The sequence below is a fragment of the Epinephelus lanceolatus genome, chromosome 21 (genome assembly GCF_041903045.1).
Source record: "Epinephelus lanceolatus isolate andai-2023 chromosome 21, ASM4190304v1, whole genome shotgun sequence".
In the NCBI taxonomy this organism is placed as follows: domain Eukaryota; kingdom Metazoa; phylum Chordata; class Actinopteri; order Perciformes; family Serranidae; genus Epinephelus; species Epinephelus lanceolatus.
The window spans coordinates 11488278-11503935 of record NC_135754.1 but is presented as its reverse complement, the minus strand read 5'-3'; the positions used below and the strand labels follow the sequence as shown (position 1 = coordinate 11503935).

The following is a 15658-nucleotide window of genomic DNA, read 5'->3' as shown; positions in this document are numbered from 1 at the left end:
CATGTTTACAATCTGATTAGCAACTTGAGACACAAGAATGGTGTTGAACTTGAGAGACGACGTATACAACCAGACTGTTTGACAGGTATTCAGCTAATAAAGCTAAAATCGTCATCAGACGGTAGCCAGTGGGTTCGGAAAATTCCATTTTGGCCGGAGTGATCCACCTTTTTTAGCTCTCCACGCAGACTGTTTACCTACATGCAACCAAAGCTCGCTCAGACCTGATTGGTCAATACTACTTGAACTACAAACAGAAACCAGAACATTTGTGTAACCAAAATCTCATCCCATTGCTTGCAGATTCTGCGTACATATGCACATATCTGTTTATAGAGATGAATGTATACCAGACACTCTTTAATGCACTGACCATACATTTTAAAAGTGACTGCTTACAACCTTGTTATCTTCTGCTAGAAAATGTGAACACAACTCCTATTGGAAGTATTAAAAAAAGTTGCTTTAATGCCCCAAATGAATAAGAATATTCTTGACAGAAACTTTAAAACTACTTTATAGGGTTGTACTTAATAGTCGGTGTTGTATTTTTAGCTCGTTCTGCTGCCCCCAAGTGGCACAAAAACAATTACTGCAGCTTTAAATTTATTTAAAAAAATGTAGGTAATTGTAGCTATTACTGTCTACTCCTTCAGTTTTAATGTAAAATAATGCACCACATTTATAATACTTTCTAATACTGAGGTTAATTTATTTTTTTGTCTCTTTCCAGGTACTCCTTCGGTAAGTGAACTCCACCATCAGCACCAGTTTCATCCTTGTTCCTCCACATGAAATAGAGGGTTTGACGCAAAGCATTTATGTGAGACACTCAGGTTTGGATACCATCTTTGTTTATTTACAGTGAAACCAATGTGGTAAAGCCCCTCAAACCACACGTGATCTCTTTGGACACATCTGATGCATGCATGTAGATATTCAGATGGATGTGTTTAGAGTAGAAATGGACATGTTTTCACCAAAGAGATATCCATAATTTCATTTAATTAAGGAGGGTTAAGATAGACGCCCAGTATGATTCTAGTGGGAATTGATCTCTGTGCAGCTGTAGAGTTTAATACAGTTCAATCACTGCACATATGAGTCTTACTCCAAGCTTTCTCTCTCTCTTCTCTTTCTCTTGTTTCCCAAGTTGTTTACAGCCAGTTATTGGGTTTAAACACAGTTATTGACAGAATGAAGCTTTACTGACGTGCCATAAGTTGCCTCCTTACTCAGTGAACCCAGTAAACTGTCACAAACGTAATAATGAAGAGGGAGGACGGAAAGGAAAGAAAAAAAGAAAATATAAATAGGAGGTTGTATGTAGGGCTCCGGCCCAGATAAGTGGCGAGGTCAGTGGCAGCTCTGTGATTGGTTAATGACACTTTGTCAGTCAGAGACGCCAGGCCAGTGTCTGTGGTTTGGAGTTGTGGCTTCTGTTTCTCTTTTTTTAAAAACTTTTTTTCTTTTTCTCTCACTCTCACTGTCTTTCTCCCTCACTCTTTATTTTCTTTTGGGCCTATTATCACCCTGTAGCTGACAGTGCAGCTTCCAGTCTGCAGAATAAGCTCCTCCGATTGTTCCCAAGTCTAGACTTAAAACCAGAGGCTTGTTAGGGGCATTAGTCTCTGGGATAGCATGCGTATTAATGATAATCAAATCACATTCTCTTTTAATACACAATCTTTACACAAGGTTCCTACTCTCTTATTCTGGAGCTTTTGACCATATAACATGGTCTTCATTGGCAGACCATGAGCTTTCCTCACTTGTCATCAACCTGCAGATTTCAAAACTCTCCTTACTTCTAATCACTTTGAGTGCGGTTTTTATCCAAGCTAGCAGCATGGCTCTAGGGACAGTCTGAAGTGAAGTGGTGGATCTCTTTGCTTCAGACTGAAATATTTCAACAACTCTTGGAATGATTGCAGTGCAATTTTATGCAGACGTTAATGGTCCCCAGAGGATGAAGCCTACTTACTAAAGTTTCCATTTAGTGCCACCAGTAGGTCAAAGTTTTCACTTATCCCTGTGAAATATCTTAACATCTACTATAAGTGGTGCAAAGGATACAGGATGTTTTCTAATGACCTGGGTGATTCCCTCACTTTTCCTGTAGAGCAGTGGTTCTCCAACTTTTTACACACAAGGCCGCCAACTCTCACAGCCCCTCCTCAGGTGCTGTGGAGACTGGGGCTGCATAGGTAGCCACTAGCACCTGTGCTTGGTTGATTTCAAAGATGTAAAATAGGGCTGCTAGAAATATTCATCTCCTGAGCCGCACTGCTCTCGTTCCTGTTTGGAGCCACTATGGAAGGGTTTTTGAACCATTCATTTGACCTCCGCCTACTATCTTGCCATCACATTTTAGCTCAGAACTTATTGTGGACATGTACACGCTATGTTCTTGAACGTTACAGTGTAGCAGGCTGATATCGCAACAGAAATATTACAGGAAAAGCAAAACTTATTTTGAATGTTCATGGATCAAATAGTTTAGCAGTGTTAGTTCAAACAAATGTAGTTTTTTGATGGCCACAGTGGTAAACATACCACTGTTTGAGAATGAGTGCTCTAGAACCACAAAAGGTGTTGATGTTTGTTGTTTTAAAGGGATAGTTCAGATTTTTTGAAGTTGGGTTGTGTGGAGTACTTATCCATAGGCAGTATGTTTCAAACAGTAGATTTCAGCCAGCACGTCCCTGGTTTGGAGAAGCAAGGTGGAGTTCCACATGGAAGTTAATCATTCTACTGCTGTAGAGGGGGCCAGCAACAAAATGTATTTTAGCCACCTAAAAAAAGTCCCACCTAAAAAAAATCATTATCAGTTTTAGTGTATGTATATGTATGTATGTATGTATATATATATATATATATATAGACAGTGGTCTCAACTTGAAAATGAAGCCCTTATATTGTTCTCTTCAAAGCCAGACTCCATTGAGAAAAACAGCGATTTAACATTGCTGATTACAAGAGCTGCTGTTCTACCACTGCCTCAATCTTTTAGTTTATTTGTGTTATTGTGTGACTTTGGCGTTTAAAAGGGTTACTTCGGATTCACCAAAGTCACATCGTGACATAAACTAACTAACTGATCAAAGCAGCAGTAGACCAGCACCTTTCATGGTCAGCAAGCTAAAATTACCCTTTTTTCAATGGATTCCGGTGACTTTGACGAGAGCATAGATGGAGAGCTGAAGCAGTTATTGTTTTTCCCGTGGAAACAGGCGATCTGAAGGAAAGGTAAAGCAATGAAAATGATATCAATATAGTGTACACTTAAACTGATATAGATTTTTTAGGTGGGACTATTTAGATTAGATTTTGTTGCTGACCCCCCTGCACAGCAGTACATTGCTTATCTTTCGTGTCAGAGCCTGCTTCTCCAAACTGGGGGCATACAGACTGACATCTACTGTGTGCAATACAATGACTATGGCTAAACACTTCACACAACCCAACCTCAAAAAATTCAAACTATCCCTTTAAGTGAAATGTCTCAACGATTGCTGTGCACATTCATGCCCCCATCAGGATGACTTGTAAAAACTTTACAAATATTAACATGCTTACATGCTAAATTAAGATGGTGAACACGGAAAACATACAAACTAAACATCAGCATGTCCATCATAACTACATGTATCTTAGCATTGTGCCTGTGTCTTTTGATAATGATCATGTGTCAGCAGTAATCATCATTGCAAGCATGTTATCATACTGACATGAGCATTTAGCTCAAAGTAAATATGGTAAAAAATAAGCTTGTAGCATGTTAGAAGGGATTAACTGCTTTCAGCAGCACCAAGCAAAGTTTCTGACAGGTCTTTCCATCTCTGCGTATTATAGACTTATCCTGTTTACTTATATTACATCATATTCTAGTGTGAGCTATGAAGAACTAATAGCTGCCAAACAATGTCTGTGGTTTAGCTTGATTAGCTGTGTGCAGCCTGTAGCATTAACCATTGCATGCTCTATGTTACAGAAGCTCTTTTTATAAATGACACCCTGATCATTTATCCAGGTTGGGAGAGTCAGCTGTTGGAGACAGGATTTCTGGCCATTTTCCTGTGTCCGGTATGGACTCTGTCCCAGGTCCCCCGCCGCTGTCCCCCCTCCCTCATCAGCATCTGGACCTTCAGATGGCTCATTGTTCGCATCATGCTCGGAGCTGTGAGTAAAACATTTTTACAAATACATACAGGGGTTTGTTGCATCTCTCGGACCACCGAAACAAGAGAGCACAACTGCTTTGACTGAAAAACAACAAAAAATAGCGGTGAAATCATTTTTGGGTGGATTTTTGCATGTAACGTCTCGTAGCGGCTGTTTGACTTGTCATACACGATAAAATGTCTTACTCCTGAAACCCATTCACTGCCACCCGCACCTTGACTAACACATTTCCTGTTGGGAGACCCTGATGATATTCCTGTCTAGGAGGAAGCATGTCTTGTAAATTCAAACGGAAAGGCATGCACTCTAAACACACATACCACATACTGTACACACACACACACACACACACACACACACACACCTACCTGAATACATCCAGCATGCCAGTATAGAGGGAAAAAAAACATTTTTGCAACAGTATAATTTTCTGGGATATTCCAGTGTTAGTTCTTCTGATTTTAGATCGTTACTTAAACACAGCCAGTATTTGGAAATCCAACCCAAATATATGGTCGGCTAAACAACATGTCTGGTTGTTTGACAGTTTCCATGGTGAATTTTAGACCACCAACTCGGTGTTGTCTGCCAATCACTGCACTTACCAGAAATCCACTGGGGTTTTTCCTATTAGGACCGTGAAGAGAGCTGGGTCGCCCCGTTTGACTGTTAAGACTCACACGCAGCTGTAAAGACCTTTCATTCAGCAATATGCAAAGTCACTACAAACTCATCAGCACCTTCTGTTACAGATTTGGTGATTGCAGAGATGTAATTTAATTACAGTATGTTCAACTCCATTTACGTCCTGAACATACGTGTAAGTTAGTGGTTAACAAAAATGATGAATTTTATGATTTATGAAAGGGTTTATGATTTTTGGCTCACGACATAATATTTTTGTTACCAGAAATATTCAGCACATTTTGGAACAGAACTCTTGATACTACAAGTGTACATATCACTGCATGTATCTGGTGTTTAAATGCAATAAGAAGCTCAGAAATTCAATTAGACATAAAAGGCAGAGAGCAGAAAATGACACCATGCTCCCTTTATGTGGCTAGAAAGTCCAGCCACATGTGCATGCTAGTACATTTGAGTCCCAGTGTGTGTATTCTACTGGCTAGCTGCGCTATATGGTGGTTACCGCTGATAATGCTGTTCCGATGTTGTTCTAGCATTGTTGCGCAAGCCTCACACCTATCCTCTGGTCTTCCCTTGGGTTAACACCATTAGCTCTGTCAGCACTGGCGCTGTTGTTAGCGCTGTTTGCGCAACTAGCACCATTAGCTGCTAGCTGCTGTCCCAGCCACCTTCATGCTGAGAGCCATGTGCACAGAATGCCGGCTGAGACTTTGAATTATAGATATGTTCTGAATGTTGTGTATAGCTCCTTTAACAGTTGCTAGAAGCTGTTATTATGGTTATTAGGTTATTAATGTACATGCTGTGCAACAACAGATCGACTGACAGAACATGAACGTGTGACTAATTGAATAATTGACAATTGTATTAGTCCATTTTCAGACACAAATATCATGATGGTGATTCCAGCTTCCTTAATGTCAAAATGTGCTGCTTATTCTTCTTATTGGCCAAAACAAGACATTTAACGACAACAGGGTTAGGTAATTGTGATGGCCATTTTGTATTTTTCTTGTGTTTTGGAAACTATTAATCGGTTAATTGAAAGAATAATCGCTAAGAAAAATAATATTTTGTCGCAGCCCTAGTGCATATGTTGGCTTTTCCATTCTGCTTGTGTTTTTTTTTTATTTTTGAATGTTTGCGTGGGTTAATCTCCTGCAGTGACATTAGCAGAAGGTGTTTGCGACACCCTGTCAGACTGTATGCAAAGTATTTCAAGAAGTCACCATAAAATATTGTGAAATATGCTGAACAGATCACACTCAGCCCAATTGGATCAGTTGATTAGATCAAGGTGATAATCCCGATCTGGGATTTTCACAATGAGATTTTCATTTTTTTTGTAATAACGCTGCATTCGAGTGCTGGCAAGAATGTCAGACATCCAGAACTTCGAAAGCTGGGCACTTTGTCAGGAAATCAAATCCAGACGTCGAACAATAAACAAAGAAAACAAAATGTCGCAGAGGCTGCGATTTTCTCCCAGCTACTCAACTGCATGTCTTTTCCTCACTTTTCAACTTTCATTCAGATGTGTAATGAATATTCCTGGAAATACATTTGCACATACTTCACAGAGACAAATCCATTACAGATTACATAATAATATGGTGAGAGAGCTCAAGAAACTGTGAAGAGCAAAGACTCCGTCACAGGGACTGTGTTTGTGTAGCAGCTCGGCAGTGTTAAGTACAGTCCAGCCTCTGCCACAGTCCCTCAGTGTTTGATCCACCCTGGTCACAGCCATTTATCGGTCTGTCAGCCTGTGGCTCACCACTGCTCTGTGACTGCTATACAGTTTCTACTCGTGAGGACGTCATGGCTTAGCACATACTTCAAAGGACCTCTCAGCTGTAGAGAATGAGTGGGAGATGGGATGTATGAGCCCACCCATCATGTTTCTTGTGTGTATTTTCACAGCATGATTACAAAAAGTCCCAATTGTCACACTCTGGGTACATGCGTTAATCCGTGATGGTGGCATCTGTCACATCAATGAGGGAAAATATTTTCTCTGCATTAAAATGGTTATCTTATATCTATACTTGAGATGGGCTGATGTGCTTTTATACGACCATTACTGATGTTGCATTTTCCCCCTTTTACTCTTCTACCAACTGTTGCATCAATTCAAGACAAACACTTTCTTAAAAATGAACATGAATGAGAGTGTGTGGGCCTAAATATGAATCAAATATGCTCTTGTTTCCGTGGTTACCTTTGATAAAAACAACAGAATCTGCTAAGATGGATAAAGCACCGCTTCACAGGGGAGGTAATTACAGCAAGCGAAGCTTCAACACGCACTAACGGCACAGCAGGTTGGCCAAACACAATCAGGTCCAACATATGGCCGCCAAAATAAGAGAAATGTCAAATGACCATATGTTATGCTAAACAAGAGTGCTCACATACACTGTAGAATATTTGCTAATTAATTGATTAATTACTCATATTAGTTTCTGCATTAGCATAGCTGGATGTGTTTAATATATCATGCAAATTGTGCTGGGACATTAAGCAGCTAGTGTGATTTGTGCTGCAGCTGCTTGTTTACATCAGCAGCCTGCGCGGGTAATCAGCCGGTAAGCTACAAAAAGGTGTCGCTAATGTGATCTGATAGACCATGAAATACAGTAAATATTCTGAAGCGCAATTAGCCATGTTTACCTAAGGGAGAAAAAGAAAAAGCTGTACTTTTTAGTGCTGATTGATACACAGCCTTATAGCCCGTTTTATCTTTAGTTTCCTTAAAAATAAATCAGCTTTAGGCTTAATGACCTCGGTGTAGTCATAGCCCTGTAAAATCTGGCTATGCTATTTAATTACAGTGCAAGGGTGACACATTTAGAGTGTTTGTTTACAGTTGCCTTGGTCTCTTGCATTGGTCCACATCTCTGTAGTTCTTCATCTTTGTGAAGGCTTTTAGCCTCTCAAATTGGCCCTGCAGCCTCCGATGACTCAGACTAGTCAAAGGGATTTACAGCGAGTTAATGGTTCTCCAGTAGGGCCCAGACAAAATATCAGTGTGGAGGTATTTTGTCTACCTTTGCTAGTCAAGTCCCCAGGAACAGCGCCAGGCTTTGAAGCTTTTTGTAGTGGCAAAACAGTGGTATTTCAACTTTCAGGTCTGTCACATGATGCCATGGGGCCCAAAAGACTTTTTTTCCATAGACTTGAAGTGTGAAAGAGACATTTGTAAATAAGTGGATGCTTTTTTTTTAAGTGACATTACTACTGGAAAATGACTTATTACCCTGTCAGGGTTTGATCAATCAGTTAACATTTTGAAAGTCTTGAGGAGCCATATGATTAAACATTGTATCCAGTTCCCATTATACATCCATGGTAGCCCTCTTGTCTTTGTACCAGGGATTAATTTTTAATATGGCACCAAAATATTTAAAACATGCAAAATCAACCACCTTTCCTTGCTAGCAGTTTACTGATAGCATAGCATTTCCTAAGAGAAAAAACATTTTAGGGAATATGCTTGTGGTCTTCTATAATATAAGTAATAAGAATAATATATAATAAGAAGATAGATATCAATTAGTCTTTGTTCATCTGGTACAGAGATATGTTGAGAACATGATTAGCATTGTTGTTACCTTAGCGCAAAGATTGGAAGCAGGGGGAACTTCGAGCCTTGTTGTTGTCATTAACACCTTTGTAGGCAAGCAGGCTAGACACTTGGTGTTGTTCATTGTAGAGTTTCTACAGTGCGAACCACTGTGAGTATTTTAGCATTCATTTTTCCTTAATGAGAGTCCGCTAGCTGAACCATGTTGTTGTAAAGGATCCACGGTGAACGAGGAATTCAAAAACAGAGAAAATTCTTGGTGAATGGAAGTCATGAGGGGCCACATTTAACAACGGCAAAACTAGATCAAAACCTGTTTCCAAACTCTCACGGTGCAGTATGATCCAAGTCTCATTTATCCAGTTACATGCTCAGTACTTCCCAAACAGACAGCCCTCTGTGGCAGGAAACTGAACTAAGGGTAAAACTTTCTTCATCTTACCTGACTGAACATAGGAGTTGCTGGCCTACCCCTGCCTCAAATAGTTAGTTAGTTTGTGTTCATGTGTGACTCTGGTGTTTTAAAGGGTTAGTTCAGATTTTAAAAAGTCACACAGTAGCAGCAACAATACTGCCACAGCGGTAGACCAGCAGCTCCCATGTTCAGGGAGGTAAAATGGCTGTTTGTCAATGTACAGTAGTCTGGCCTTTGATAATAGCCTCACTTTCAGTTCTGTTTTGAATACAAAGATTTAGTGAAAATGCATGTGCTTCAGAAATAATTAGCACATGACTGGATAAATGCGACTTGGATTATACTGCATGAGTTGTGTGAGAGTTTGTAAATGGATGTTTTGATATAGTTTTGCTGTCATTGAACATGGACCCCCTTTACATCAATTCATCAAGAATTTCCTCAGTTTTTGGATTCTTCGTTCACTGTGAAGGCATGTGAGGAAGTTTTCTTTGCATATTCTACTCAACAGGGGGTGAGTACTTGATATATGAATGGTCATTTGGAGGATGAAGTATTACTTTGATAAATAAATAGATTATAAAACCAGTGAATATGGGGTTCTAGATATTTAATGTTTTGTCTCAGAGTGAGTTGCTTGAGTACATTTCTTGTGAAGAAACTCATAAATGATTCATTTCTCTGCTTTTCTGCTGATGTTTATGAGCTTCCTGTTTAAAGTTCTGGCACAGGAATTGTGAATTGGATTACATGTTTCACTGCTGGCAGGAACATCTCTATTAAACACTCCATCATTTGGAAATGCTTTGCTAGGTGTGGAGTTTTGGGTGTTAACTGGGATTAGTGTTAACATGAGAATGTGTTTTGTAAGTGGAGATCAGATTGGTTTGCCTGTTGCTAAGGATGTTGGGACATAGTGTTGCTGGCATGCTTACTGGTCCAGGGTGTTGGTGTACAACTGGCACACTGGAATGTTATGACTGTTATGATAAATATCTGTGGTGACAGTGACTTTGAGACTTAGTCGATTGAGGTCTCCTGATCATTTTTCTTTGCCGCTGCACAGTGGCTCTGACCTATTTAGAAATATAAAGTTTTTCTTTCTTTAACCTAGGAGACAGAGCTGTCTGGCAAATAATTGGCTTATAAAGATCAGAGTGTTGTTTTGTTGGGCTCTAATTTGATTCTACTGTCTAATGTTCAAGGAAGGTTTTTTTCTGTAATACTAAAACAGAATTGAGGGGGATAAAATCTTGAAGAGGATAAGACTACTGTTTGGTTTGAGAAATATGTTTTTATCATAAGACTTCTTCATAGATGGGTAGACAATGGCTTTTTGGGGCAAATTAGGAAAGCTGGTGTGAATTTATAGACATTTTTCTATAACATTCATGTTAAACCTCTGAAATGGATGATAGTTTTCCTTTCTTCCTCACATTTTTCTTTCTCTCTTTCTAATCTGAAATGATTACATTTAATCTGAAGTAGCTATTTAAACCTGCATTTACTCATTTTGTGGCCACTTGAGGGCAGCAGAAACAGGCTGTAAACACAAAACTGACATATTATAACCTTCTATTTGCACATCTAACCAACATGGGGGATACATACTGATGAATTTCTAAACTTCAAGGGTGATATTGATGAATGACGAAAATAATGCCCAAATATCGAGGCTAGTTTTTCAAGTTGAGGCTTTTTCTTCAACTTGAAGCACTTTTAACCTTAAGCCTCACATAAATTACTGTAATGTCATATGACAACACCTGTCTTAGTTATCTAATATTAGAAAGAAAGAAAGTTACATGTGCCATATCATGGTCCAAGATAAATGCTCCCATTTACCCTCTTTCCACAGCTCTAGTCTTCTGAAGCCTACTGAATGTAATATCTTTCACAGTGCTTGTATATATAATGTTGTACATATGCTCAATGTGACTTGTGACTTTATTCCAAATTAACTTTCCTGTATAACGCGTAAAAAACCATAACCTTAAATGTACAAGCTTTAGTGTGGTTTGCAGATGTCTACATGTGTGGAATGAGACAGATAACACTGCAAAAAAGAACTGTAAATACATTGCGCATCATTAGTTATTCCACAGTCCATGTAAATTGTACTATTATTTCCACTTGCCAAGTCTCTGTTTATTGTATGTTACCTATTTAACCATTGTTTAGACTAATGGAATAATACTGGGACCATTCAGTAGTTAGGGTAGTGTAGGTGTTAGGGTCTTTGGTTAGTCCAAGGACTTTTATAGGTTGTAAATATTACTATATAAAACATATTCATTTTGTCATAGGTCAAAGATCAAGGTCACTGCGACTTTGAACATGATATCTCAAGAACACCTTGAGAGAATTTCTTTAAATTTGGCACAAACATTCACTTGGACTGAACGATGAACCGATCAGATTTCCTAGGTCAAAGGTCAAGGTTACTGTGATCTTGCATCTGTCTCCTTCTCATGAACACAATATCTCCAAAATTCAAAATTCGAAAAAAATTTCAAACATTTACATGGACTAAAGAATAAACTGATCAGAATTTGGTGGTTGACGGTCAAAGGTCAAGGTCAGTGTAACTTCACAAAACATGTTTTTGGCCTTAACTCAAGAGTTCTTTTACTAATTATGACAAAACTTCACACAAATATCTAATAGGATAAAATGATGAAGTGATGGCATTTCATATCCAAAGGGTCAAAGGTCAACTTCACTGTGACATCATAATGTTCTGCAAAAACAGTTTTCTGGCCACTGCTCAACATCATAACCCTAATCTTGGGTGCCCATGTTGAAACTGTGCTGATTGTATGGAATGATTGTATAGTACTGCGCAGTGGACGTTAATTCTAGTTTTGTGAATGAACTGAAACTGACTGACCGCCTTAAGCAACATCAGCATTAATTAGCAGTCGTTTTTCAATTCATCTGATGAATTTAAGTCCAATTGTCACTATCTTTTTAGATCTGTTTGTCTCTCCACTTTCTCCTGAGGGAATTATCAGGCTATTTTGTACCTAATGCTCCACTTCTCTCATCAACGAGTTGCTAACAGCTGCCCGCTGTTAAGTGCTGGGTAGGTAGTATACAGTGAGCCTATTACAGTTTTTTTTCTTGGAAGAGCTGCTTACAGATGAGAGTGGTGAGACTGAACCAAAACAGGAAAGTTGCAGGTCATAATACTTAAACAGTGAGATGAATGGCACTAATGTTACCTGCATACAAATCCTACACGAGACACAGTACATCTTGTGCTGGTGATGATGATAGGTGCGTCCCTCAGACATGTTTGAGGAGCACAGGTTGGTCTTACAGGAAGCACGTTATGACTGGTTTGCTGGCAGATACATTTAAAGGCAAGAGGAACTAGTTGTGCTGTTATTGTGTTTTAGTTTAACACCTAATATTATAAGATTCGGTAAACCACACATTTAAAAAAGAATAACACTAAACTGCTAATTTACTTTTGACGACAGGTGGCTTCTTGCTTGTCTCCCAAGAAAATTTCGTAATATATATTTGAGGGTTGTTTTCAGTATAAAGGTTAAACAGGAAGAATGCCATGTGCCTGTATGTATATGTGTCCGTCAAAGTGCTTAAATTCAAGACCACTACAGTATAAACGAGGCCCGGCTGTGGTGCTGCCACCGTAGTTCCTGTTGCTGTCTTTTTTAAACTCTGTTTTTATTGTTGGATTCCAGGGTAAACCTTTGCTTTGCCAGTCTCTGCTATTGAAATGCTGTGGTATACCTCACGTCATATGCATTTTTGTCAGTCTCAGTGTACCTGGAAGACAGAACTTGTGGTCTTTGCCTCAGTTGTTTTGGAAGGGGCAAAACTCCTTTTTTAGCAAGTCGAATCACTTCTCTCTGTGACTAATTGGTATAACATGCTGACAGAATTTGTCACGGTCTCTTTTAGTGATGACGTTGATGGCGAATTTACCTTCTTTTAGCAAACCATTGCTATGTTTTTGAAGTTCATATACATTTCGAAAGCATCAAAATAGTGTAGAAAAGCATTTGTTAGTCTCTCAGTGGTCTTCCTCCATCAGTGTCCTCGCCCCAGAGCCCTGGACACTGTGGGCAGACTGCTCTGTTTATGTCAGAGGTCTGTATATCTGATTGTAATTGATGACATTTCAGGATCTCATGACTGAATTGGATTATCAGCGATGTCTTTGGCTGCATCATCTCAACAGCCAGCAGCTGCAGTCAACAGCCAAGCTCATAATCAGAGTGAAATGTCCTGGTTTTTCTAAATCTGGTTAGCAAGGTTAGCGGCTGATTTATTCCACATTCCATGCTGAGCACATGGCGGGTTGATGTGTCAATATTGACAGTCTCGTGTCCTGGATAGCACCGTATTTACTTAGTTTATTTGCTGAAAAACAGGCTTGGAGCGGAGGATATATTTCTCTCAGTGTCTCTGGTGAAGTTTGAATTGTATTTTCTATTTCTTAGGGAAAACCCTCTTTCATACACTTTTGTCTTTTTAAATTTATCTGTGATACCCAACAAAGTCTGTGAGCTTGTGATTAGTGTTTGCTTTTTTTTTAAGGATGGGGCAGCCGTGAGCACTTCCTCATTTCTCAAGGTCAAAAACAGGCCTACAGCTAAAGGTGCTTTCTTTATTTTCATGTGTTTGTGTTCAGTTCAGTTCCTAAAGCCCTATTGGCATTGAACTACCAGGGGACCTCATGTGATTTAGTAATGAGCCCCCCCAAATCTTAGTCAGCCTGTATTTCACTCAAATTGACTGACCTTATCCCCTGAATATGATGTAAAGCAACAGCAATGCCTGCAACAAAAACGTTAGCTATTTCAGAGGTGCTAATTGAGTTAGCAGTAGATGCACACTTCCTTCTGCGCATTGATGCGGTTGGTGGGTGAAGTTTTGTAGAAAGAAAATAGTTCCTACATGAAACTGCTCACAACAAGGTCTGTGGATTATCTTGAGTGCCTAGGTCATGATTTCTGGAAAGAGACATTCATGCACCACAAGCCGAGTGCCATCTAGTTCCATTATATTGGAGAGTAGGCAGACACCTCTACGGCTAATATCTCTAACACTCTGCAACTCAGTTTAAGGGGTGAACTGTCCCTTTAAACCAGTCTCCTGGCAAACAGTCAATGCACAGTTATTCTGAACGTCTAATTTAAATTAGCACTTTACAAATTTCTGCAGGCGCTGCAGACATTAATTAAGACAGTGGCATTTTAAAGTCATTACATTGATATTTAGGGTCTATATGTATCTACAGATATACAGTATAAAATTCATCAGAAAACCAACTGCAAACTATATACTCTTTTATTTGTTTATTATATGCTGGTAAATATTGCTTGAGTCAAACCAGTCAGTAACACCACACTGCAGCTCATTTCTTTTTCTTCATTTCATTCCTTTTACTTTATGTCCTCTTAATTCATTTAAATTGTTAAATTTTGATGTGATTATCAATATGGGTTACAGATTCTTATCTATCATGCCTCCTCTCCTGTCCCTATCTTGGCTCACAGTGCAACAGCATAACTTGTAATTGCACTATTTATTAGGAGACGTTAATGCATTTATAGCTGCTGTTACATTCATGTATGTTCCCCGGACGCAGGAATCCCAATCTGATTTGAGTACTTTTGGACAGGTAAATATGGAATTTGAATCAGTGGAGTCTGTAATCTGATCTTCTAATGTACTGTTGATGGTTCCTAATTTGACATGATTTACAGCAGCACTATCTGTTGAGTCCATTGCATCATATAGTGTAACATGTTTGTGTTTTTTTCTGTCTTTTTCAGGGTCTTATTAAAATCAGAGGCGACAAATGCTGGAGAGACCTCACCTGCATGGACTACCACTACGAGGTGTGTGACAGAATGTTAGTGTAGTTGATATACTGTTTGTGTGTCATGTTTCCCTGCAGAGTGTGTCATGCTATTGAGTTAGCCTGTTGCAGGACATGGAGCGGATGATCATTCTCTGCAGCTATAAATTGATTAAACTGACAAACCTTGTCATCAGCCGCTGAGCTTTGCTTTCTGTCTTCCATGATATTTGGGGGATTTCTTTCTTTTTCAAGCTTTCATGAAGTCAGCTCAGGTTTCAGAGAGATGAGAAGCCAGATGCAACAAGGAAAAGTTATCAAACAGTCCAGTATTTACCTCTACATTCCCTGCTTTCCACTGAAAAGAAAGCCAAATTACATGCAGGCTGTGGCTTTTGATTGTTTTCACTGATTATTTTATAGAATTATTGTTTTTCTATAAAAGTAAACTGATCTATGCACATTCTAGTTTTTTAGAGACATGTTCTTTGTTTTCTCTAGTGAACTATCCATAACCCAAAGATGTTCGATGTACTCCTAGAAAAGGGCATTTAGTAGAGTGCAGATCTCCACCAGAGCTGATTGCAGCCACTCTTGACAGTGCATGCGACCCAACTGCACTAAGGTTATTAAATTAAAGCCATAACATAGTCCCTGACCCCATGAAAGCTATAGAGAGTGACACGCACAATGTAACTGGAGCAGGATGTTGTGGGGTTTCAACAGACAGCGCTGGGAATAAAGAGATGGTGTCTGCTCAGGTGTTCTTTGGGTGCGCTCTTTGTAACCTTCTTCTTGGGTGCACTCGGCCTGACAGAACTTTTTGGGTATGCTCAAATGGATGGCAGCTGATATACAATATAGTACTTTCAAATAGAAAGCATTTGTTTATGATCTATTATTTAAAGCCTCTGGAAACCCAAATCCACAATAGCCTTCTAACTATGTAATTTAGGGTCTTATGTACATAATATTAAACATGTAAAAC

The 15658-nt window shown here is 39.1% G+C and overlaps 1 protein-coding gene across 1 annotated transcript in view; it reads left to right on the top strand.

Moving 5' to 3' along the window:
* The window catches only part of lmf1 (lipase maturation factor 1), a 34040-nt gene that overhangs the window by 2515 nt on the left and 15867 nt on the right, over positions 1-15658 (top strand). Inside the window, exons 3-5 of the mRNA XM_033612288.2 lie at positions 734-744; positions 4034-4182; positions 14645-14710. Coding sequence (XP_033468179.2) covers positions 734-744; positions 4034-4182; positions 14645-14710 — 226 coding nt within the window. The remainder of the gene's footprint in view (positions 1-733; positions 745-4033; positions 4183-14644; positions 14711-15658) is intronic.